The 23,919-nt window shown below is 42.4% G+C and overlaps 2 protein-coding genes across 2 annotated transcripts; one reads left to right on the top strand and one right to left on the bottom strand.

Moving 5' to 3' along the window:
- Window positions 1–873: 873 nt before the first annotated feature.
- On the top strand, window positions 874–7,445 carry ppid (peptidylprolyl isomerase D). The gene is made up of 10 exons (XM_070962063.1): window positions 874–1,020; window positions 1,682–1,822; window positions 2,363–2,469; window positions 2,745–2,933; window positions 3,341–3,463; window positions 3,912–4,018; window positions 5,087–5,228; window positions 5,406–5,492; window positions 5,802–5,844; window positions 6,971–7,445. The coding sequence occupies exons 1-10, from the start codon at window positions 936–938 to the stop codon at window positions 7,057–7,059; spliced, it is 1,113 nt and encodes a 370-aa protein (XP_070818164.1). The 5' UTR covers window positions 874–935; the 3' UTR covers window positions 7,060–7,445.
- etfdh (electron transfer flavoprotein dehydrogenase) lies at window positions 7,404–21,292 on the bottom strand. The gene is made up of 13 exons (XM_070962061.1): window positions 21,053–21,292; window positions 20,147–20,305; window positions 19,150–19,379; window positions 18,689–18,770; window positions 18,012–18,130; window positions 17,758–17,835; window positions 17,008–17,154; window positions 16,176–16,316; window positions 15,010–15,153; window positions 13,513–13,681; window positions 12,629–12,811; window positions 11,941–12,162; window positions 7,404–8,672 (listed from the first exon to the last, which is right to left on the bottom strand). The coding sequence occupies exons 1-13, from the start codon at window positions 21,081–21,083 to the stop codon at window positions 8,509–8,511; spliced, it is 1,869 nt and encodes a 622-aa protein (XP_070818162.1). The 5' UTR covers window positions 21,084–21,292; the 3' UTR covers window positions 7,404–8,508.
- Between the last annotated feature and the right edge of the window lie 2,627 nt (window positions 21,293–23,919).

Raw genomic sequence — 23,919 nt, 5'->3', positions numbered from 1 at the left:
TGAATATACAGCATTTATGTTGTATGTTTTTTTCCTCCTTATCTGAGGCCTGATGATGTAGAACTATTCACTATTTAAGTAAAAAAGCAAAAATTAGAAGACAGAAATCACATTTTACAGCATTAATATTCTCATCTGCTTTTCTAGTCTCACAAACATTTCACAACCCTTCAGATTCATGTTGCGCCACTTGTCTGAATGTTTGCCCTTGATTAACACAAAGAAGCTTTACAACATCTAACAGGATGGCGTGGGACAAACTCTTTTCAAAGTCCTATTTGAAATGGACTATCTCCAGAGTTCATGGCACGAACAGTTTTTAGAATAGCTTGCAGGGCAAGAAACACATCAAGGTTACCAATCAAATAACAATCAATCAAGATTCTAAGTTATAATCAGTTTGTCAAGCAATAAATTCACTGAATAACCAAAAACAAGCATTTTCTGCCTGGTTATTTCATCCACAGTTGCTCTATTGATTTTCTAGAAAATGTACTGTGCAGTGATCTATATCTATATCTATATTGATCTTATAATATAAAAATTAAATGGTGCAACATAATGGATTGTATCCATTTGAACAAGTGCGTGTGAATTTTATTTTGCAAGACCGGAAGTGTTACTGAAGCACACAGTCATATGCGTAAAATTACGCAAAAGGATAAATGCTGTTAAAAGAACGTTTGTGGGATAATTATATAATGTATATGTTCTTGTCTAATTAGATTTGAGATTCAAACGCACGATCAGTCAGTTTTTATTTGATTGCCTCTAAATACTAAATTCTTCAATATATTCTAACGGAGTAGTTTTATTTTGAAATTCGGCAATCGGAAGTTCTTGAGTTCATTCTTCTTCGTTAAATTTGCTCTAGTACGCCGGCCGGGTCTAGCGGGTTAGCCGAAACAAGTGTCTTAAACCGCCTTGTCCTCAATATGTCTCACCCAACACCGTCTGACAAGCCTTCAAACCCTGAAAACCCTCGCGTTTTCTTCGACGTAGACATTGGTGGTGAAAGAGGTCAGGACATTTTGATTTTAACGTCAGCTAACATATTTTTAAGAGCTAGTTTAAACGTTAGCCTCGTTAGCTTAGCACAATTCTGGCTCTTTCTAATCACTTCTAGAGACTGATTCAGTGAGCATAGCTATTGTCAGATCAGTTACAATTTGCAGATAAGCCAGTTTGTAAAACAACGGCATTAGGAGCTCGGTAATGTTAAATGTGAGCTAGCTTTATGTCAGATAAATGATTATTTAGGGAGCTTGTCTCGTCCTGTGAGTGCATGAACCACGTGTGGTTGTGTTGTCCAGTAAGACTTGGACCTCAGCCTGAGCCTTGCTGTTATACCACAGTAATACAGATTATAGCAGTCAGTATTTGTCAATCACATGTGTAGATCATTTACTATTAGTGATTAACTGACAGTTTAACTGCCTGCAACAAAAAAATGAAAGGTATGATATTTTACTGCAGCATGATGAGGCCTGTTTTGTTGAGTAGATGCAGTTGTGTCATGGTATTTGTAATGCTTCCTAAATATCTCAACATCCTGCTCCTCTTTATTCTAACAAAGATAACAGTAATGGTCAATAATATAGCAGTAATGTATTGAAAGTATGTAGTAACTAGTTCCACACTCAGTGACTAAACTTGCCACTGAACTGCTTTCTGTCCATAGCTGGCCGGATAGTCTTTGAGCTGTTTGCTGACATCACCCCCAAGACGGCCGAAAACTTCCGGGCGCTCTGCACCGGAGAGAAAGGCACTGGCAAATCGACCGGGAAGCTGCTGCACTTCAAAGGATGCCCGTTCCACAGAAGTAAACCACCCTCACATCTGCATATAATGTGACATTTCAGTTTGGAAGGACACCTTGAGGCTTTAGCGTGCACACACCTGTAGATGTAGCTGAAAGGGCATCCAGTGCAGTGAGGCATTTGTGGGCGCTTGGATACTGAAATACCAGCTATTTAACGAGTCAGTTCACCATAATCTGTGATAAATAGAACTACATGCTTGGCTAATTTCTTTAAAGGGTGAGGAAGAGGATGGGAAATGGATTTCCCCGTTAATTAAATGGATTGGGACGTCAAAAGGCAGATAATTAGGACTGTGACACAGTCATGGAAATTACTTGTAGACACATTAACAATTGAAATATACAACGTAAATATCTAAAAAATTATCCCAACAGACAGACAGACGTGGTTTTCAACAGTCATGGGGCAGCGGATCTAGATTTGTGTAGGCCAATTGAGCCTTTGGTTAATTATCTTTTAAATTGGGGAGCCTAAAGGACTATTGACTCTCAGTCTGGTTGATCTGCTGAGTAATGTGGCTGTACATTTGTTTTTGGCAGTCATCAAGAAGTTCATGATCCAAGGAGGTGACTTCTCCAACCATAATGGCACCGGGGGTGAGAGCATCTACGGGGAGAAGTTTGAGGACGAAAACTTCCACTACATGGTAAACTGTTCAACACCAGTCCTCATCGTCTGGGTTAAAGGGGTTTCTTCATCCTTCATGTTTCCCCACATTGTGTGTACTCACTATTTTTAGCTAAATTGAGGAGACCATGGCATTCTTGCCCAGTACAGTGTTCGTTTAAAAAGGCAGAGAATATAAAGTCCTTTGAATAACACTGAAATATTCTCATGTCTACATGAAGATATTTTTCCTGTTTCTGTGTGCGAGCTGTGCCATCTTTTGTCTGTTGCTAACTTATCTCCTTCTCCACGCAGCATGACAGAGTGGGGCTGCTAAGCATGGCCAACGCGGGACCCGGCACCAATGGCTCACAGTTCTTCATCACTACTGTGCCCACGCCACACTTAGATGGGAAACACGTCGTCTTCGGACAGGTGTTGAAAGGGATGGGAGTGGTAAAAATGCTGGAGGCCATTGACACCAAGGAGGACGCCCCTGTCAAGGTAAATGTTTGAAATTTGTGCCATTTAATTCCAGAATAATACATTCACAATTTAACGCAGGTGGCACCGACTTTTACATCTTGACTTGTTTATGTTTATAGACACAATTCTCTCAAATGCTCCCAGAATTGATTAATATGTGTGAGTGTTTTACTTAATGAGATTATGAAAGGTCCCAGTTGAATATGAAGGAAAATTGTCTTTAGCTCTTTGCAGCTAATCGTGTTAATAGGTTGGCTCCTTTAAACAGTGCTAACCCCAATAACAAACATTTTAAGTTCTTGAACCCGACTCCCAAGCATGTATTGCTATTAAAGCTGTATTAGTAGATGTGAATCTGACTGGTGGAAATTTTATATAAATGGCATATTTCTATCTTAAAGTTCTGCTAACGTCTACCTTTGCAGCCCTGTGTCATAGCAGACTGTGGGGAGCATAAGGACGGGGACAGCTGGGGCTTTGCACCAGCTGATGGATCAGGGGACACCCACCCAGACTTCCCCGAGGACTCTGACATCGACTTTAAAGATGTAAGTGTCGGTGAAGTCTTTCATCTTAAAACTGCTCCGGAACAAATTCGAGGGCTTGGATTAGAATTATTACCAGTATTTTGTGTGTGCTCAGTGAAATAAATTGTTTAGACTGTCTGGCTAAACTTTCCATTTACAACCATTCTGACTGTCTGAACAGTTAAGTTTAATGTCAGCAACACAACCCAAACAAGCTGGGGCATCGTCGAAAGGCTCAGGCGCTCACGAGCAAGGATGGAGCGAGGTTCACCGCTTTGTGAGCACACGATTGAATAAAGGAAATCACTACATGGGAACACTTTGTAAACCGCTGTCAGTAAACACAGTTCATTTGAAAATGATTGCGCTCTGTTTATATTTAGGTGTAACACAGCTGTTGTGGAATCAGGACTGTTTGAAGGGAATGGAATTGAAGTCTTGAGTCATTTTCTCCTGCGTTTGCTTTCAGGTCGACAAAGTTCTGTCTGTTGCTGAGGACGTGAAGAATATTGGAAACAGTCTTTTTAAGAATCAAGACTGGAAAGCCGCAGTCAACAAGTACATCAAAGCTTTGAGGTAAGCTTTGCTTTCAGTCACAGTCACCTTCATTTAATGCTGGAGAGAATCTGAGAAGCACGCTTTTGAAGCAGCCACCCAATTAAAATAAAAGATCCAAGATAATCTACATTACACCCAGCATCAGATAAGCAACTTTGTGGCTCTTGTGCTCAGGGCCCATCTGCTGTGTATGAGCCTCATCTTCAGACATGTACACTTTAAAAAGTACATTGTCGGGGCACTTTATGGAGATTTACTGCTTGAAAATAACCTGGCTAGCATTCATTCTTCACAGCTACTAGCTAATAGTGAATGCATTGAAATGACAAGGGTACCAGGAAATCAGGCCCAAACCCATTTTTTTGTTACTACTGAAGACGTGACTCTTTTTAAAGACACCGATCAGACGCAACATTAAACCCACTGGCAGGTGAAGGGAGTCATCTGATCTTGTCATTACCACGCAGCGTTCTGCTGGGAAACCACTGGTCCTTGCATTCATGCGGATGTTACTTTGATACCCACCTAAACATTGCAGCACAGCCTCCCATTGCAATAGCCTTCCCCAGCAGGACAGAGCGCCCCGCCACATCACAGAGGGGCGGATTTTCAGCTGCGGTTTAATATGTATCAGTCATTGTCAAGAGAGTTAAAAGGGTGGTGGTGTGTCCTTCAGTGGAGGGCCATGGTGCAGAGGATGAGGGTACATCAGGCTTTGGCCTCACAGAATGTGCTTACTTGTTGGATGAATTCAGTGATGGTTTCCTGGGATTTGTTGACACAAAGAAAAATATGTATCCAATATGTATCCAGTAACCACAGATAACACTCAAAAATATAGCCGACCAGTGTTGGTGAAGAGGCAGTGATGACAAATTGCAGGTTTTATAAGCAGTACTTACAGCATTTTGTGACTTGAACGGAGCAGCATTCCTCCACTGCGATGACCAAACGCTCCCCTGCAGTTTCACCTGTGAGTCAGTTCAGACTTGGCAGCGCTCGCACCGCATTTTCTCTGCGATGCCAATCGTTGCTCATCGTGATCCAGTTCTATCAGGACCCATCAGCCTTTTGCTCCTTTTGCAGGTACTTGGAGGTGGGTGGAGAGCAGCTGGAGGAGGAGGTGCAGAAGAAGCTGGAGCCCACGGCCCTCAGCTGCTTCCTCAACACAGCAGCGTGCAAGCTGAAGATGCAGCTGTGGCAGGACGCTCTGGACAGCTGCAATGAGGTAAACAGTCTGTCTCTGTGCTGCTTCTGCATGACGTAGAGCTGTTTGACAGCACGTGTGCTGATGCTAAGAATCTGAGCTGTGCTGAGAACTACATGAGGACATCTGCACCTCCACCCCTGACAGCTAATAAAGCTGAACTCCATTTCTAATGTGTGTTTCTGTTGTGTCTTACAGGCTCTAGAGCTCGACCAAGCGAACACTAAGGCACTTTTCCGGAGGGCCCAGGCCTGGCAGGGGTTAAAAGAGTACAGCAAAGCCATGGTAACATCCACACAAGCACCACTCTCTTTAAAGTAGCTGCTGGAAAATGGAAATATCAAAGACTGAGAGCCTTTTGAATGAGATACGGTACAGAGCAACAGGACGAAATCTGTCTGCAGGACTGAATAGTTTGGATGAATGAGAATCAAACGATGTTTTGTACTTCAGCTTTTGGCTGATGGAAGTAGCTGAGCTCATGCGTACATGTCCAAGTTTGTACCAGATAAACTCCAGGTGCACTGGCTTTGGAGATGCTGTCTGCATTCAGTTTGACTCACCAAATGGTTTTCTGCTCTTGTCGTTTTCCAGAATGATCTGAAGAAAGCTCAGGGAGTAGCTCCAGAAGACAAAGGTGGGGATTGTTTGTTTGCTCAGCCTTTACCTCGTGCCAAGACAAGCCACCCATATTGTCCTTCATCTCCCACATTTGCATATTAAGTTTATTTAACATTTCGTGCATATTAACATGCAGTATTCAAACTTGGCATGCAAGCTCATGAAGGAAAACAGTCCAAGACTACAGGAACAAGTTGTTTATCCCCCCTGTGTTTGTTGTTCCTCCTAATTGGACTGTCTAGGGAGAATTCAGCAGCAATGTGTTATTCATGAAAGGTCAGCTGCAGGACAGAAAAGATTCGATTAGTTTGACGACTCTTTTCTTTTTACTACTCTGGTTTTCACACAGGGAGCAGAGTGCAGTCATAGGTCATATCCTGCGATCTCACCTTAAAATCAAGAGTGTGGGGACAGTAAATTTTAGGAAGAAAATGGCCGCATTAACCTCCTAAACTGTGATTAGTTTGTGATCCCCGCGCTGTCCCGCTAAAGCTCCCTCAGAAGAAATCTGATGTGACCGGCTGAGAGGGACGCTTTAAAGTTTCTGTCCCAGTTTTTTAAATTCATCCAGCTACTTTACGTGTGACCAATGAGAAAATTATCCACAGCCACGCGCTATCTAGTGTTTTCAGACATTTTAGTCTTTCAAAAACGTCTAATTCACACTGATCAAAGCACTCACTGGGACATCCTTTAAGAAGCATTTGCCATTAACAGATATAAACTCTCCTAAGACTGGTTCAAAAGCTGCAAAGGAATTTCTTTACATGACGTGTTTTTTGTCATTCCACCTCCTTTGGATGTTTAGGGGAACATACATCCCCCTGCACATAAAGGCTTGAGTGCACTGGGTGGCACTGGCCCCCCTGCAAATCTCGAGCTCCTCTCTTTTTGATATTCTAAGCATCGGTTTATTGGCTGCTGGGCGAGGAGATAAGAGCTATCAGTGCGCTTCCTGCTCGCCACGGTGCCTTCAGGAGCAGAACGTCTTTTAAAGTGAAATTTCAGTTTGCAGAGAGACTGACAAAATGTGTCAGAGTGGGCCTCAGAAACGACAGCGCTGGTGAAACAGCATCCAGCTGAAATGAGACATAAGCGCGGTCGATTCATTGAGCTAATTCAAAGTGTTTTCCTCTTGACAGCCATCAGTAACGAGATGAAGCGAGTCCAGCTTAAGATCCAGGAGGAGAAGGAGAAAGAAAAGAAAATCTACGCCAAAATGTTCGCGTGAACGTTTCACACCACGACGCAGTGACTTCAAGTATTGATCGATGTTGTTAACAAGAATCCATCTCTCCGTGGGAAGCTTCACTCAGACCAGGAGACTGTAACAAGGTGAAAGTGTACGTCCAGTATTTTCAGTTGGCAGGTCGTCTGTGTTTCTTTAACTGTTGTGAGCTCTGACCCGTCTTCACTGTAACGGATAGTTTCAGCGTTAGTCTGATGCATGGCTGACCCCACTGCTCCGAAAAAAACGGGTTAATGTGCTCTTTATTCTGGAGTTTTGAAGTACTTCAGCAAAGCAAAGCAAAGCGGTGTGTGTGTGTGTTTTCATGGTAGAGATGACAGTTCAGTGCCCTCAGTCACATCTTTTTATTTGTTTTCTACAGACGTCAATAAGAGGATAACAGTTAAGTGTTCTTTACTCATTACTGTGATACCATCATGTTATGTACAAACTGCAGATCAGATGCTGTCAGAATATACCTGCAATAATACTGAAATAAAGCTTCGAGAGCAGCTTGTTTGCTTGTTCAGTTACAGACGAAATATACTAACTATTACAGCTGAGAAAGCACTTTTCAGTACAACACAAACATAAGAGCCGCTGTTTAAAATGCCCATATTGTGGATGTTATCGAAGTGATGCACTAACTACAGAACGGCTAACAGTGGCTTCTTATTTTAACTTGTGTCCTGTGTTTTGCATGGGGTTCATATCTCCGTACCACATTTTAAATTAAAGGTGTGGTCAGTCATTTTAATCCAAGACACTTTTGGTCAAATTCAGCGAATGTCACACAGTTAACTAGCGGTCTGCTCTGCATGTGGAATACCAAAGTGGTTTGGACCAAGCCACGCAAAGCTAATCCAGCCAATCAGCATCAGGTGGCGCTCGAGCACAGGACATGTTAACATAGCGCGTTAAAGTCGGTGAGGCTTTCACGCACGGATAGACCTGAGATTTGGTGGTAAGTGGCTAACATGAGCGTTGCTACATTGTGCTAACGTAATGTTGGTGACGTGTGTCAGCTGATGTTAAGTTACTCGCTCACGGACATTCAGCTCACTTTGAAGTGTGCAGAGGTGTGCTGTTGTTGTGATGTTAGCTTTAGCAGCAGGGGGCTGGTCCCCCACCTCGCCCTCTCTGCGTGTTAGTCGAAGGAGCACCGAAAGGAGGCGTGTATTCGTTTGGCTGTCAGTCTTTCACCAGAATGACTCACCCCACCTTTAACACACCACTGTATAAATTAAGGCTCGATCTCTATGATAACGCCATTTTATTTCTAACATAATTGCTTTTTACAGATTTTATGTTACACCCTCAAAAACATCTATGTAGTTATTTTAAGATCCATATTTTAGGCACGTTTGCCATTCGCTGGCAAATACTGTCACCCTGAATGCATTTACAGTTTTTTTTTCAAGACAAAAGGTAAAAAAAAAGGAGGAGACATGTTCACATTCCATTGTAGGCTGGTCCACCGCCGCCTTCAGGCACAACCCAGTTGATGTTCTGGCTCGGGTCCTTGATATCACAGGTCTTACAGTGGACACAGTTTTGAGCGTTTATCTGCAGTCTCATCCCATCTCCAGTTTCCAAGGGGACATACTCGTACACACCTGGGAGGGTTAGCAGAGACAAAAGTAAATGAATTAAAGAAACAGGCACATGGGAGTTAGTTCATTGATTCTGTGAGGATGAACATAGGCGATGTCATGTTGCAGACCTGCTTGTATTGTTACACCATTTTTATCTTGAGCAACACATCTTTATAACACTGAAAAGTTCACAGTCTAGTCAAATATGTCTCTATTTTATCTCACAAAGTATCATAAAACATGCCTTCTGTGCAGTTTTACTGGTTTGATTATGCAAAACTTGCCATTTCTTTAACAAGTGTTACCAAAGAGCGATAACAGCGATAAAACCTGAAAGAAAACCGTGTTGAAAATTCTTCAGCAGCAGTGCCAAACACATCCCCTGGTTTTAAAAAGTTCTACTGTGGTTTAAGCGAAGAAGCAGCAGCAGCAGCAGAAGATCGCCATGAAAGACGGCGGAGCAGGTGGTGGTCGGCTTCAGAACGTCCCACTGTTTGAATCAACAGCCTGCTGCAAAATGTGAAAATGCAGCTTTCACTGGCTCGGGATGCGTCATTCACAGGTGAAGGGAGGTGAGATGTATGAACGTGGATCAGATTTGGCCTCAAAACGCTGCTCTGAAACTGACAGTGACGTCGGCTTTGGGAGGAAGCGCAAGTTTATTGCTGGAGCCCGATCATTTGACAGGATCTTGTGGACACATTTCCTGCCAAAAGCTGCATAAAAGTGATTAAAACTGCGTGAGCTGCCACAGCAGCCTGTCGGTGACACACTCAATAAAATCTAACAGAACTACGCTTTAGACTGCAGAGTCTGGAGGATGTAAAAGGGTTCAGACGTCACAGTCTGCTGCTGCCTTTTGTCACCATTTACAATTTCCATCAAAAACCGCTTTCACGATTCTCGCCAGCCAATAATGCTGAGCCACAGCTAACTGTAAAATGATTAACCTTGCTGACCTTAAGTTCACCCAGTAATTACTCTTCAGTGTCACCCCCTCCCCCCTGCTCTCTGTCATGTCACGCCTGTGAAGAAAACAAGCGTCGCTCAGCGTCCTCGCCGGCACGACTGCTGAACACACTTCATCAAGTTTCAGAGTTTCCAGAGAACACAAAGGCAGCCAGTTCCTGAGGCTGAATATAACCAATAAGCTGAGGCTCCCCTCACCTCACAGTGCTGATTAAAAACAAAAAGCACTTCTGTTACAGACCTGCATGATAAATGTTGGTTTCAGACAAAGGGTGTGGCTTTCAGGTGTGTTTGTATTTATCTGGGGACCTTGTGGAAGCACAGGGAACTAAAAATCATTACAACTCATTTCTAAAGCATTTTTCTTCTGCAATGTTTTTAAGACTTTGTTTGTTTTCCAGTTCAGTGATATCAGAATACTTCTTCTATTCCTCACTAAATGAATCCATCACGACCAGCATGTTCCCACCGCCGTGTTGTTTATTCAAAAACTAGTGTTTACTCCTTTGTTGAAGTCTGGTTGTTTATCGCAGAGAATGCCTGAAACTCTCCAATTAAAAAAGAAATCTCTAAATCAAACTGAGCTCGGAGTGAGGACACAAACTGGACCGTCTATTTATTTATTTACTTTTTTTCCCACTGACAGCCTGCAGTCATGACTGAGCAGCCAAAGACTGTTTGGAGCGGTGCTCGCTCTCAGCTGAGGCAGCTGAAATAATAAGTGAATGATTAGTGGGTCAACAGAAAAGTAGCTCCTGATTATGGATCAATCATTTAAGGCTCCAATCAAGTTAAAGTTTTTATCATAACAAGCTGATTATGCTCTGGTTTTGGGCCTTTAGCTCATGATCAGTTGCAGCGTTTTAATGAGCACAACGAACAATATTACAAGGACCAGATTAGATTCAGGGCTGCAACTAATGACATTTTTCATTATTGATTAATGTGCTGATAATTTCCTCGATTCAACGTCTGATCTATAATAGCACTGTCCTGATTAACCGACCTAATCGATTACGTAAATACGTCGGCGCGTACAACATACCGTTGATTGTGCAATTTACGCAAACACGCTGTACGTTCAAAAACCAAATGGCGGAGTCTCGACGTTCTAATGTCTCGGGTGGAGAAGAAGGCAGAAGTGATACCACAAAACAGCAAAAAAAAAACAAAAAAACAAAACGGTCAAAGAAGTCAAAAGTATGGACGTATTTTAAAGAGAGGACAAATGACCTGGTCGTGTGAGGCATTTGCAAAGCTGAGATGGCGTACCACTGCAGCACCACAGCTATGAATGAGCACCTGAAGCGGCGACATCCAGGTGTGCTGCTCAAGGATGACAGAAAGCAAAAGGCCGGAGAATCGTAAATCCAACTAACGAATGAACGAACGGACAAACTAACGTGAATTTACAGTAAGACAGCAGCATGAATTAGTTGGTTTTGCAATGTTGACTGTAACGTGTGTTAACATAATGTTACCAGGCTGTAACATCTAGTCCAATTGTGTAGGTACTTTTACTGGCTCCGCTGCTCTAAATATCCATAGATATAAACATGTGTTTTCTATTTTTGTATGTACTCCGTCGCCACTCCGGCGAGCTCACTGTAGCAGCAGAGACCCCGGATGCAGCACAGTATGCCAGATCCTATTTAACTGGGGGTGAGGGTGATGTCCTGAGGAAACACCGGTCTGCTTAGTATAGTCCGTGACTGTACTAATATAAAAATGTGCCTTTTCAAAATCATTGTCCTAATATTTCAATGTGCACTCTGCTTTATGTGTCTGTTTTTCAGGCAAACTGATGTGGGTTTGCAAATATAAATGAATAAATAATTTAAATAAGGAAAGTGTTTAGAGGTGTTCTTGTAATTTAATAATCGTCAAACCAAAAAAAAAAAAAAAATCAAAAAAATCGCTAGATTAGGCAAAAAATGAATTGTTTAACTAATCGAATAATCGAAGAAATAACTGATAGATTAATTGAGAGAAAAATAATCATTTAGGAGAGCCCTAATCTATAAGATATCCTTGTTTTGGGAGTCACACTTGAGATGCTGGAACTGGAGAATGATTGAAAAATGACCTGAAAGCTGAATTCATTATGGAAGCTCTAATTCTATTCAATTCCAAGCTGCTCAAAGGTTGAATGCTGCAGGATAAAAAGTTAAATATGCTACTTAAGAGCACGTGACCACATGTGCATGGAGAAACTGCTGCAAGATGCTACAGACAGCTGACTTTCTGAACGAGATGAGCTGTTATCTGCACCCTGACAGACTGTGGCGGCCGTGCTCTTCAGAAGCCACGATGGCGTTACCTGCGGGGCAGAAGCGCTGTTCAGGCCCGTCGTATATGGCCAGGTTCCTGGCGACCGGGACGCTGTCATCCTTCAGGGTAAGATGGGGTGGCTGGTCCCCCTCGTGGTTGGTGCCGCTCAGAGCCACAGACGAGAGCAGGTCGAAGCTTATCTTGCCGTCGGGCTTGGGATATTCAATCGGCGTACAGTCTTTGGCCGGTTTCAGCTGGTTTGCGTCAAGCCCTGAGACACAGCGAGCACGGCCGGTTACGAAATGTTGATTTTCTCTGCTGAGATAAGATGACCTCATACCTCACCTGCAGAGAACCGCTGGCATTGCGCTGTGCTGCAGCTAACCACCCTGACAAACTGTACTGCCCCACCTCACATGTAATGTTCTTTATACAGTCAGGTCAAAGGTCATGGACTGACTGCAAAAGCCATACTCATTTTATCCAATGTTTACCACCACAAATCTACATTCTCTACAATGAAGCGGTAGAAAATTGAAAATCTTTTGTGTTCTTTCCAGTGCACTGCTGCTTATTTCTCTTCATTGCAGCAGCTCTACCAAACACGACCTTTCTCATAACACCTCAACTGATCATCCTTTCCTCTGTTAAGCTGAGCGCTGCGTTGCTACAGAGAGAGTTCATCTAAAAGCATTCAAATCAAAATGAATGTCAGGCTGTACAGCGACTCTGCTCACCGCAGTGTTTGAGGGTCCAGGGCTCTTTTCCTCTGAGGATCCAGTAGAAAACTCCGGTGTAGACCATCCCGCCGTACAGGCCAAAGTAATTGTGGAAGGACGGCCTGATGTTTCTGACGGCGTACAGCTCTTTCCACACCCATGAATTCTTCAAGTTCTCAGAGTACTCAGGTATATGGAGTCCTGGGAGGATTCAAACATAAATTCAAGGATTGTAATTTCATTTATGCTCTGCTGTTTCTGCACATTTGTAGCACAAAGCCTTGATTAACTGACTCAAAACAAAGATTTTTGTAAGAATGACAAATCCCTGTGGAAATGAACCCTATAAAAACTCTTATGCTCACGGTCTCTTCAATGAAAATGCATTCACCTCAATCAAATCAGAGTGGCAGCAGAAGTGTCAGAGGCAGATCACTTCAAACCGCGGCACATCAAAGCAAAACTACACGAGCAGCACGAGGAGTAATGATGTCATTTGGGTTCAATAGTTGTTGTTCTTCTCCAGACCACAGACATAATGCTACAGAGAATCAACAAAATGATATCAATTATCTTAAAGACGTCAGCAGTGCTACAAATCATATCCTTGTATTGATTGGGATTGATTCTTCATTCTTCGGACTGCTCCCGCTGACATTTTCGCTGACGCTGCAGGTTTGTGATTGACGCCTGGACCTCAGGTTATTTTGAAAACTCATGCTCAGAGTTTACTGCCTGAACTTTTATAGCTGACAAATGTTTCTACCTGACATTCGACCTTATATGTTGCAGCGTTGGTGTTAACATTATACTGTCTACACTAACAAGCTATGAACACCATAAAGTAACTGGAATAATACACAAAGAGGCACGAGGCCGATCATTCACAGGTCTTTCTCTACCTGTCGTCTCTGAGTCTACACTCTCTGCTGTGACTTTGGGGAAAATGGCTTCAGCAGCCAGCATGCCACTCTTCATAGCCGTGTGGGTGCCTTTGATCTTCGGGACGTTCATGAAACCGGGGCTGCAGCCAATCAGAAGCCCTCCAGGGAAAGTCAGCTTCGGGAGAGACTGGAGAAGAAGAGGACAGAGTTGAGGCCCATTTTTAACTTTCTTGATTTCAAGACTTTGGCTGCTGTACCCTGAGCAAACACGGCATCAGTATGTCGTGCGTTTGCATGCGCACTATCCTGAAATGATCAGGCTTTTGGAGTATCCTGATTTTGATTTGCACATTTAAACATCTTATCCCAGTTTCAGACTGCCAGATAAGACCTTTAGACCCAGTTCTGAGAAAGCAGGATGTGCTATCTGGAGTACTCTGGTAGAAACCAGGATACTGTGGCATGTAAACACCTCATCCAGGTTTCTGGTCTGATCAAAAACAGGATAAATGCACAAGTAAATACACTTCACAATTCTGCTTGACATTATCAGCCACAAAGTGACTATCACGTATAAAATCAGAAGACGTTACATAAGTAAAGGGCTGCAAATGAAAACATGTGGTCTGGTGTTTTCTCATTGGTGGTGTCCTCCAGCCAGGTGGGGTATATAATCCCTAAACCCTGTTTTTGGCCTGCTACAGGGTCTCCTCCCAGGTGGACATGTCCACAGGGAGAAATCTAGCAGATGCCACACAGACCCAAAGTGATCGTTCTTTCTTTCTTTTTTTTTTTTTAAACATAAATGCAACATTAAAACATTAAAACATTATTTTAAGTAAGTGAATAAATTAGTTTCCATTAAAGCAATACAACTACTCAAAAACAGATGTGCCATATGTTATTCGAACATCTTAGACCAATAACTTAATCGTATTTGTAATAATGATCTAATCTGGGACCAAAGTTGCATAAGGACGTTATCTATCTTTGTGTTTGAATATTCAATATTAAAACACATTAATAATACAGCTGGGCTGGCTGAGGAAGCACCAGAAAGCAACAAAGATTAGCCAAATTAAACTAGCGATGTCAAAGACTTACAGATGCGTTTGATGTACACATGAAGTAACCCAAACACGCAGTGATGCATCAGTAAGTGAAAACCTTTTAAGAAACAGATTCAATCAGCAGCTTGTTTCTGTTGTCATTCAGCTGTAACAACACTGATTATGTTTGCTGAGTAAATTAGATTCTAAATTTAGCTTTCTGCTGATGGCTTTAATTAAATACGAAAGTAAATTTAAACAATCCTTGCGGGGAAACTGGCTCGTGTGAGGGAGTCACGCAGCAATCCTCCCTGTATGACACGAATATAACTACGCACTGTAAAACAGCTTCACTCAACATTATGACATTTAGATTAGGTCAGTTTTATTTAATATGACCTAGCAAAATGGTTTGATGGCATAAAACAATTTTTATGCCAAACAGAAATATGCAATAATCACACACCTGTAACCCTCCCTCGTTCAGTGCCCTGGCTCCATATGCAATCCTGTTGCCTCCCTCCAGCGTGGGAGCTACGAAGGGATGATGTTTCCAGCGCTGGAACTCCCTGAAGGGGCTCAGGTAGGGGTTGGAGTAGTCGAGACCGACCTGGGAGGGAAGAAAATGTGCCTTTTTATTCAGAGTCATTAAGAAAGCAACTGCAATAAACCTATGAGACGAATGCAAAGTGGTGTCTGCTGAAATGGAAGTAGCAGGATCAAGCTTCTGGATGCGTTTTAGTGGCAGGAACTGGAGACTGCTCAGGATAGAGACTACAAGACAACTGAGTACAGAGGTCTTAAAAACCCCACCTTGCTCCAGAGTGCCTAAAAACTGGAATTCACAGTTTATCGAACCAAACCGAGGACACATTACTAAGCTCTTCAGTCAAAAAGCTTAATTTCCTTCAGCTGAACTCAATTAATGATCCGTGGAGGAAGCATTTCACCAAAGGTCCCTCATACAGTCAGAGACATCCAGAGGACCTGCAACTGTCCCAGTCCACCGGTGCAGAATGGTGGAGGCATAAGTGAGAAGATTTAAGCTGTAATCGCTGTCAGTGGTGCTTCTGAATTTATGCAAATGAGATGAGTCTTTCTTTGTTATGATCATTGACAGGACATTTTCACTACAGACATCACTGTGAAATGCAAACAATGTTATTTATCTTTCCTGCAGGATGAGTAACATATAGTCATAATGTAAATCTTTATTCAGAAGATCAGGGATTATCCTGTGGTTATTTACTGCCTGTATGACATCCTGCTGTCACATCTGTTCGTACCACACAGTAAGAGCGTAACAGTACAACTGACAGTTCAGTACGTTTTCAGTACAGGAGGGAAGATTTTAAAAAAATCAGTCATTTATTTTGAAAGACGGCAGCTTCAGTTCACTAACTTCCATCCAGTGGAACTAAATGTCCCCTCTGGTCTCTTGTTTGCGCTGCCATTCTTAGGACAGCAACACAACCTGAGCTGAGGTTAAAAGGTCACATAAACATTAACATAAACAGAATATTCTGACAGCAGCTGTTTGGGTCACAGGGCGGAATGAACTGAGGAGGGCGCACACCAAACCGAACAATCACACACACACGTCGTTACAGCGCCTGATACAAGGGCACTCACCACAAAGCCCAAGGCCACCAGCGGCTCTCCTTCATTCAGGTGATACAGGAAGGATCCTCCATATGTGTTCCTGTTCAGGGGCCAGCCCACAGAATGCTCCACCCTGCCTGGCCTCCACTTCTTCTCATCAATGGTCCACAGCTAAAAAATGTAAAAAAAAGAGGGGAAGTCATCAACAAGCAGAGGATTCCTTTAAATCTGTCCCTTCACCTCCAAGATAAACACGATTGTGGACACCAAGCTAAAATTGATGAATTTACACCAGATTGTGGACACGGTGTTGAGTCCCAGTGTAGGCACAGTGGCAACACTGTTGCCTCACAGCTAGAAGGTCCCGGGTTCGATTCTTGCCTGGGGCGCTGTGGGCATGTCTTCCACCATGCCTTCTGTGCCTGCTGCCCTCTAAGGGGGGGCCTTTCTGTGTGGAGTTTGCATGTTCTCCCTGTGTTCACCTGGGGTATCCTCCATAAAAAACCCCACTAAAAACATGCAAGAAGATCACCACCTGATCGATGGTGACAAAAAGGAACTGGGTCCCTGGGCGCCGCTGTCGGCTGGCAGCCCACCGCTACTGGTCTGCCGCAGAGGAAGGACTTACCAGGATGGGTCAAATGCGGAGAAAATAATTTCATGAAGCATAGCATGAATGCAGTCTCCCCCCTGTAGCATGTGTGTGCTGTGATTAATAAAGTATATCTTAAATCTTAGAAGAAAAGCATTACAGCACCCACAGGATGGACTTTTCTCATTGGGAATCATCAGTCAAACCATATATATGTAAATTTAGGCCACAGACAGCATTAGCCTGATGTGGATGGCACATGTGATTTACCTCCTTCAGGCCGATGGCGTAGGTCTGGGGCTCACAGTTCTCACGCAGGTTGAATTGCTTGTAGAGCTGCTTGGCCAAGTGGCCGTGACAACCCTCTCCAAACAACGTGACTTTGGCATGGAGCTCCATTCCTCTCTCAAAAACATCCTGAGGCAGGAAAGGAACAGGATGCATAAATACATTTCATGAATGAGAAGTGACTGAATATTATACAGAGGATGGTTAGGTTGGGAAGGTAACAACATTTGGTATTATCAGACGGGGGGGGGGGGGGGGGGGGGGCTTTCAAAAACATCAAATGCTACCTTCTTTGACCCATTGGAGAAGAAAAGATGTACTAAAAGTGTTGTAACCATCAAACTGCCTACACAATACTGTCCTGATGTACAATACATGTGCAGAATATGGCATATAACAGGTGACTGAATAATCCACTGTGTTTTGTGATATGACTATAAAATACATCTTCTCAAAGGATGATGAGCCCACCGGGGATAATCTTATTCCTTCTTTGAAGCAAAGCACTCCTTTTTTTCTCTATCCATTATGAATAAAGGATGCCAGTTAATGGAAATGTCTGTGCCTGATGCCTCAGAATAAGCGCTTGTGCTCCTGCTGGGTTTATTTGGCCTTTATATCTTTTCAAAGCACCCGGCGTATTCAAGCTGGTTGTGTATACATCGAAAAGTAAGGCCTGCATTTCTAATTTTCAGCAGGATGATTAAATGGCATTGTTTCAGCGCACAATACCTTTGGCGAGCCATCCTTGCCGATGCCTACATCATTGGTGGCAATTCCCTTCACACTTCCATCTTCATGGAACAAAACCTTGACAAAAGCAATACAAATAAAGGTTAACACTTGGACCTGAGAGGGGACAGGAAACAGTGGATCATATCAGTTTTGGATTGACTATCAACATGGTAAAACTAGAACCTACTAATAATAATCAATCTCATAAATTGATTAAGATGTAAAAATGAAAAAAGAAGGGTGTGTCTCACCTCAGCTGCTGCATAACCAGGGTACAGCTCCACTCCAAGCTCCTCGGCCTGCTCCCCCAGCCAGCGCACAAAGTTCCCCAGCCTCACAATGTAGTTACCATGGTTCCTCATGGGCAGGCCTGGAGACAGCCAGAAAGATCACACACACGTAAAATTAGCACCACTGAGGGTCAAGTGTTTTATTAAGTTGTAATAAAGCTGGTGTAGCAGTTTGAGAGACCATCCATCAACTTAATGATCTCAGTACAAAGCCACATACCAGTGTGCAGCAGTAATTTTTCCTCCTTTATGTCAAGATACTTGCTTGCCAAAACGATTAACAGCTTAACTTAAAACGCAGTATTTCTATCATAATCTGAATGCAACAATTTTCCTTTGAAAACAACAACAACATATATTTAAACATATAATATCCCAGTCACTGTTGCAAAAATGTAATACAAGTGTAAAGCAGGCTTAAACACATTTAGACAACCATTCTATGAGTTTTGACCATATATATATATATATTCACGTAACTGAAAGAAATTTTGATCTCTGAAACCACTAAAACATAAATGAAACAGCCTTTGTGGGGCACAACTTGTTCACAACTCGTCAGACCAACACTGGTCTTACAAAGTGAGAGAGCGTATCCCGTTTTTTATTATAATTTTTAGAATAAAACAGGCTTTTACCTGGCAACATGGGGACAGGGATTCTGTGTTTCTCTGTTAAAATGTTGAACACATCCTCGGTCACCTCAGTGTTCAGGGGCGCCTGAAGTAAGAGCACAAACACGGTACACAATGTGTGTTGTTGAGTGATTGACCTCATCAGGATTTGTGTGTATAAATAGTTTTAAATAACATAACACAGTGCATGAATATTAAATTCTACATTTTTTACCATTAGCAACTACATGCATATTCATATACATCCACCCAGTGTAGGTGCATGCAAATGTTGATGAATACACTCTGCATACCAATCTGTGTATGTATGTTATATTTAGTATTGCTGACAACAGTCACATAATATATTACGCAACAACATGAAGTACCTGATGTAACCCTTGTTTATGGTACAAAGGTATCTCTGTAGACACCAAACCTACACACCAAACTCACAAAGAAGAAATGCTGAAGAAGACACTCACCCCTCGTTCCTTCCAGTCAGGGAAGAGCTCATTGAGGGCAGTGGGCTCCAGACAGGCTCCTGACAGGGTGTGTGCTCCAATCTGAGAGGCCTTCTCCACAAGGCACACTCGCAGCTCCTTCTCATGTTCGTTGGCCAGCTGCTTCAGACGAATGGCTGCCGAAAGACCGGCAGGACCCCCACCTACTATCACCACGTCTGCCTCATCGGCAAATCTCTCCATTTCGACCCCTGAGGAAGACATTAAGAAAGAAATAGATGCCATTTTTTTGGACTTGATCACATTGATTCCTCACAATATGAAAGTAAAATGTTCCCCATAAGTCTACCTAAACTAGGCAACGTAGCCATCTACTAAATAGTGAAGGGAAAACTCAATGTACTCTAAAGAAAAATCTAAATTTTCTGCTTCCACTTCTTAAATGATGATATTTTCTGGTTTCTCTTCTTTATGACAGTGAACTGAATATATTTGAGCAGTGGACAAAACAAGATATTTGAGGATGTCACCTTGGGCTTTTGGGAAACACTGGTTGACATTTTTCACCATTTTCTGACATTTATAAACCAAACAACTAGTCAATTAACCAAGAAAATAACCAACAATGAAAATAATCAGCAGTTAAACCCCTAAAGTCATCAAAAGCATAATGCAGGTTGTATCATGTAGGTTGTTGCAACAGCTTTAGTAATTTTATTGCAGGCTTGTAAAAAATATCTGCACTGTGCGCTTTATTGTGTAGTAAAAACAACAGAAATGACAGTTGTGCACATACAACATAAAACTTGGATAATGAATAATACGGTTACATAACACCAGGTTACATTTGTTCAATGTACAGAACGGATTGCAAATATGGACAAAACCAGGATTAGACATGACACGAGGCAGATCAAGTTACAACAAGATCAATCCTCTCCAGGGTGCCAGTGGATGTCTAGCCTTAGTGTCCAAAATGGCCAGAAAGAAGTGTGAGCATTTCCAACAATGATCTTACCTTCCCATCTTGAATCTTTATCTCGAGGGTGGATGGTGTAGTGTGTCGTGATGCGGGGTGTTGACACCGAAGAGCATGTCCTTCTGTTCAGCGTTGTGTACAGCGGAGGGGCAGCATGCTCTGATTGTACTGTCTTCAGTGCCCTGATACACCTGTGGGCTAGAAGAAAGAGAGAACAACTCCCAGTCAGGACTAGTTCAAACTGGAGGGGATGTGATTGTACACTATCTAAACAGTGTTATCCCCACTGGTTTAGATAAGTCTAATCTGGTTCTCAAATGGTAAAACAGTCTTGACATACAATAACATAAAAACACACAAGACTGTACCAATTTAGACAGGTGACAAAGCAGAGCCTGTCATAATATGGAATAAGACTCGTGAAAAGACAACACATCAACAAACAAAGAGCAGAGACTAACAACAAACTCTTATAGGTAATGCAGTGAAAATGCTAAGCAGCTGCCATGCTAGCTAACGTTACAGCTAAACTCAATTCAAAGTCAGGGGCTGCTATTCAACATCCTTCTTAGATAACAAAAACGTTGTAATAACTTTCAGAGCAATGGCAAGTTACTAACAACACTAGTACGTTTTAGAAATAGCGTAAACTGGGTATTTAAGTCAGGACAAGGGCACTATTCAGGTGACCTATATGTTGGTTCAACTTTAACCTACATTTTAGCATGAAGCTAATATAAATGAGTTTTCCGGGCTGTCTTAGCTAATGCTAACGCTAGCATTTGTAGAGAGTCTAAAAACAAAGTTAGGTAGGCTGTAGTAAGAACATAAATCGTGTAGCCACATCTGACAAAGCTGTCGGTAACATGAAATTAACTACATTAGTTATATCCAGAGCAGCAAGCTCGCAACATGTTAGCTACTACTAGCCACTAGCTTACGTACCTTTACTTGAATATCTGCTAGCTGGAAACATTATGCGTCAGCTAGCGTGAGCTCACGAGCGGTTATTCTTTTCAAATCAAGCCGGACCCGAAGTGAAGTGGTGTTGTCACCTCACTGCCAGTGGAAATGCTGTGCAACGCGTCCGCTCCACAGACAAATGCTACCTTACAAAACACGTCTCATAACACACACATTGGAGAGTGCCAAAAGCTGCGCTGCTGCGGCAGAGTTCATACAACTCGTGAGAACTGCGCAGAGGTAACTGCGCAGCCGTGGATCTGTATGTGTCACTGGGACAGAGCTGAGGAAGGTCTGCGAAGGTGAAGTGTACGAATCAGGCTTTGTATTAAAGGTGTCTTCCCTGGCTACCATCCACCGGTTCTTACGGGGGCAGGACGTGGTCAAATCCAGAGAACAGACATTTGGAGTTTGGGCTACCCACACGACCCCCCCCCCCCCCCCCCCCCCCATATACTCATTTTCCAATTAGAGTTTGACAAATGTCAATAAAGGATAAAGCACACATGTTTGTTTTTCTAAAAAAAGGAAAAAAGTTGTAGCTGAATATGGATAGCCATAGTGGTTTATGAATTTACTGCAAATTATAGCACTGACTTCTGTTTACCAGTGGTTGAGTGTAACTAAGTATTTAAGTACTGTGCAAGCACTGTACAATTTGGACATTTAATATAAATTTCATGGAAATTATACTTCAATAGTTATTCTGAAAATTATGATTTTAAATACAAATGATCAATTTCTAAAATATGATGCACTTAGTTGTGCATCTGAGGCCTCTGAATTGTTCTGCAACCAGCAGTTGATTCCTGTTGAGCATTCTGTGCCTGTATAAACCCGTCTGGAACAAGCAGATAAGAGGCATGCATGTAATTATTGTCCACATTTCATTCAAGAAAATCCAAACTACAAAAAACACATTTGTAAGTAATTTATTGGAGGACACAAGTCAATACAACAAATGAAGTAACTCATTTAAAAACAACTGTGCCCATCAATATGAAATTTTGGCCTGCAGGTATTATCAACATAATATCTCAAATAAACTTCTGGCTCCGCTGTCTTTTCAACATGACTGGAATGTAAACACAAACAGCACATACAATGGATTCACAAATCCATTTTTTTAATACTTTATTCTCCTCTCCTCTCTCATTTACAATGTCTGAAAAAGTCCATGTCCATGAGAAACAGTGGTTCATTGAACAAGTATGCAGAGAAGAGTTTATGATTATTGTACAGATGTCTTCACTGCACAGGCCACAGTGTAAAAAATGTGTAGTGATCGGTGAGGTGAAGTCCGAGTTCAAACCCCCAGACCAGCTGGGCAATTCCTCGACAGGATGTTTAAAAGACCGTGTAGCTGCAACCTGCCCACCAAATTTTCTTTATACCTGCCTGCCACAGTCTGCCAGCTCCTTACCTGCTGCCACTCCCTCCCTCATCTCCACACCAGCTCAGCCAGCATGCGACACCTCTCAGTCACGCCTACCTGTTCAGTCACCGTAGCACCTACCTGAGACTAGTCACAATCAGTGCTATACTTAAGCTGCTCCCTCACACTCTTCGCCAGATTGTTCTTCGCCTACATGCAAGACTCTACAGCAATTAGTATCTGACTGCTTTCTTGTTATTGTGGTGTAATTTTTCCTATGCAGACATGTGATGATTTGTGAAACAGATGTGTCAGCTATGGTGTTGTGATGTAAGCAGAGCACTGACGACCAGAGAAACAGCTGTGACAACAATTGTGTAGTGCTACTGTGTTGAGCATTGAGCAGAGGCATGATGGTACTCATGTGCACGCTTCCTGGGACTTTCCTGTGATTCGTGTGCAGGTGTCGTGGCAGCTGCTTCTTCTTTGTGTGGTGAACAGTATAAAAGACAGAACGCAGACCACTGTAGGTCAGAATCCTTCGGGTTTGTACCTTGTGCATATCTGAACTATTCTCCTTATTGCTGGCAATAAAGTATTTTGCTTCTTGGACTTCGGACTCCTGCAGATCTTTATTTGGGCATCTTCAAGAAGATTTTTTTATAAAACATTTGACAGCTGAGTTTGAGTGTTTTTGGCCTTTGTGGTTTGTGCATTTGGCCCTCACATTCCACGACATTATTGACCCTGCCTGCCTTTGACCTCGTCTGCTCTCCAGCCCATTGGTAATTACCTCAGCTTTCTGTACCTGACCACGTCCCTCATGATCTGTTGCTGAGTGGGATTACCAATTGTTTGGCGTGCCAAACAATTCCTGAAACTGTTGCTCGCCCTGAGCCAAGCATCAAACCAGCCCGCCTAAGCCTCTAACAGACTCCCACATTCAGGCAGCGCTGCTATTGGGTTCTAACCTTACCTGTTGCACTGCCCAAATTAAGTACATTCTTTGTTTGACATATTGGACATACATCATATATTACATTCAACATTCCCCTAAAATAATCATTGGCGGCAGAGGCAATACAAAAAGAAACACTTTTGATGGATGAAATAATGAAAAAATGAGCTTAAAATGTTCTTTGCTGTGAGAGTTGCATGTCTCATAAAGCACAGCATGGAATGTACTCATTCACTCTTGAAAAGAGAAAGGTATAAAAGAGCATTTATCCATTCTTCAGAGTGGAACTGCCAGTGACTGACTGTACAATACAATAAACTGGAAAGTAATGATTACCTGGATTCTTACGGTTCAAAACTTTTAGCTGCAAATTGTACATCTTTTCCTGTCACATAATGGTCCCATAAAACATCAAGAACTGCAGAGCTCAAGAACTACGAAGTTGTGGTCTTTTTCAGTGCACTGCTGAAAGGTTGATTTATTGTGTTTAATGTAATTTAGATAAATTGTGGGCGA

The sequence above is a fragment of the Chaetodon trifascialis genome, chromosome 5 (genome assembly GCF_039877785.1).
Source record: "Chaetodon trifascialis isolate fChaTrf1 chromosome 5, fChaTrf1.hap1, whole genome shotgun sequence".
Lineage (NCBI taxonomy): Eukaryota > Metazoa > Chordata > Actinopteri > Chaetodontiformes > Chaetodontidae > Chaetodon > Chaetodon trifascialis.
The sequence above is the reverse complement of the archived record's forward strand: the minus strand, read 5'-3'. Positions and strand labels throughout refer to the sequence as shown.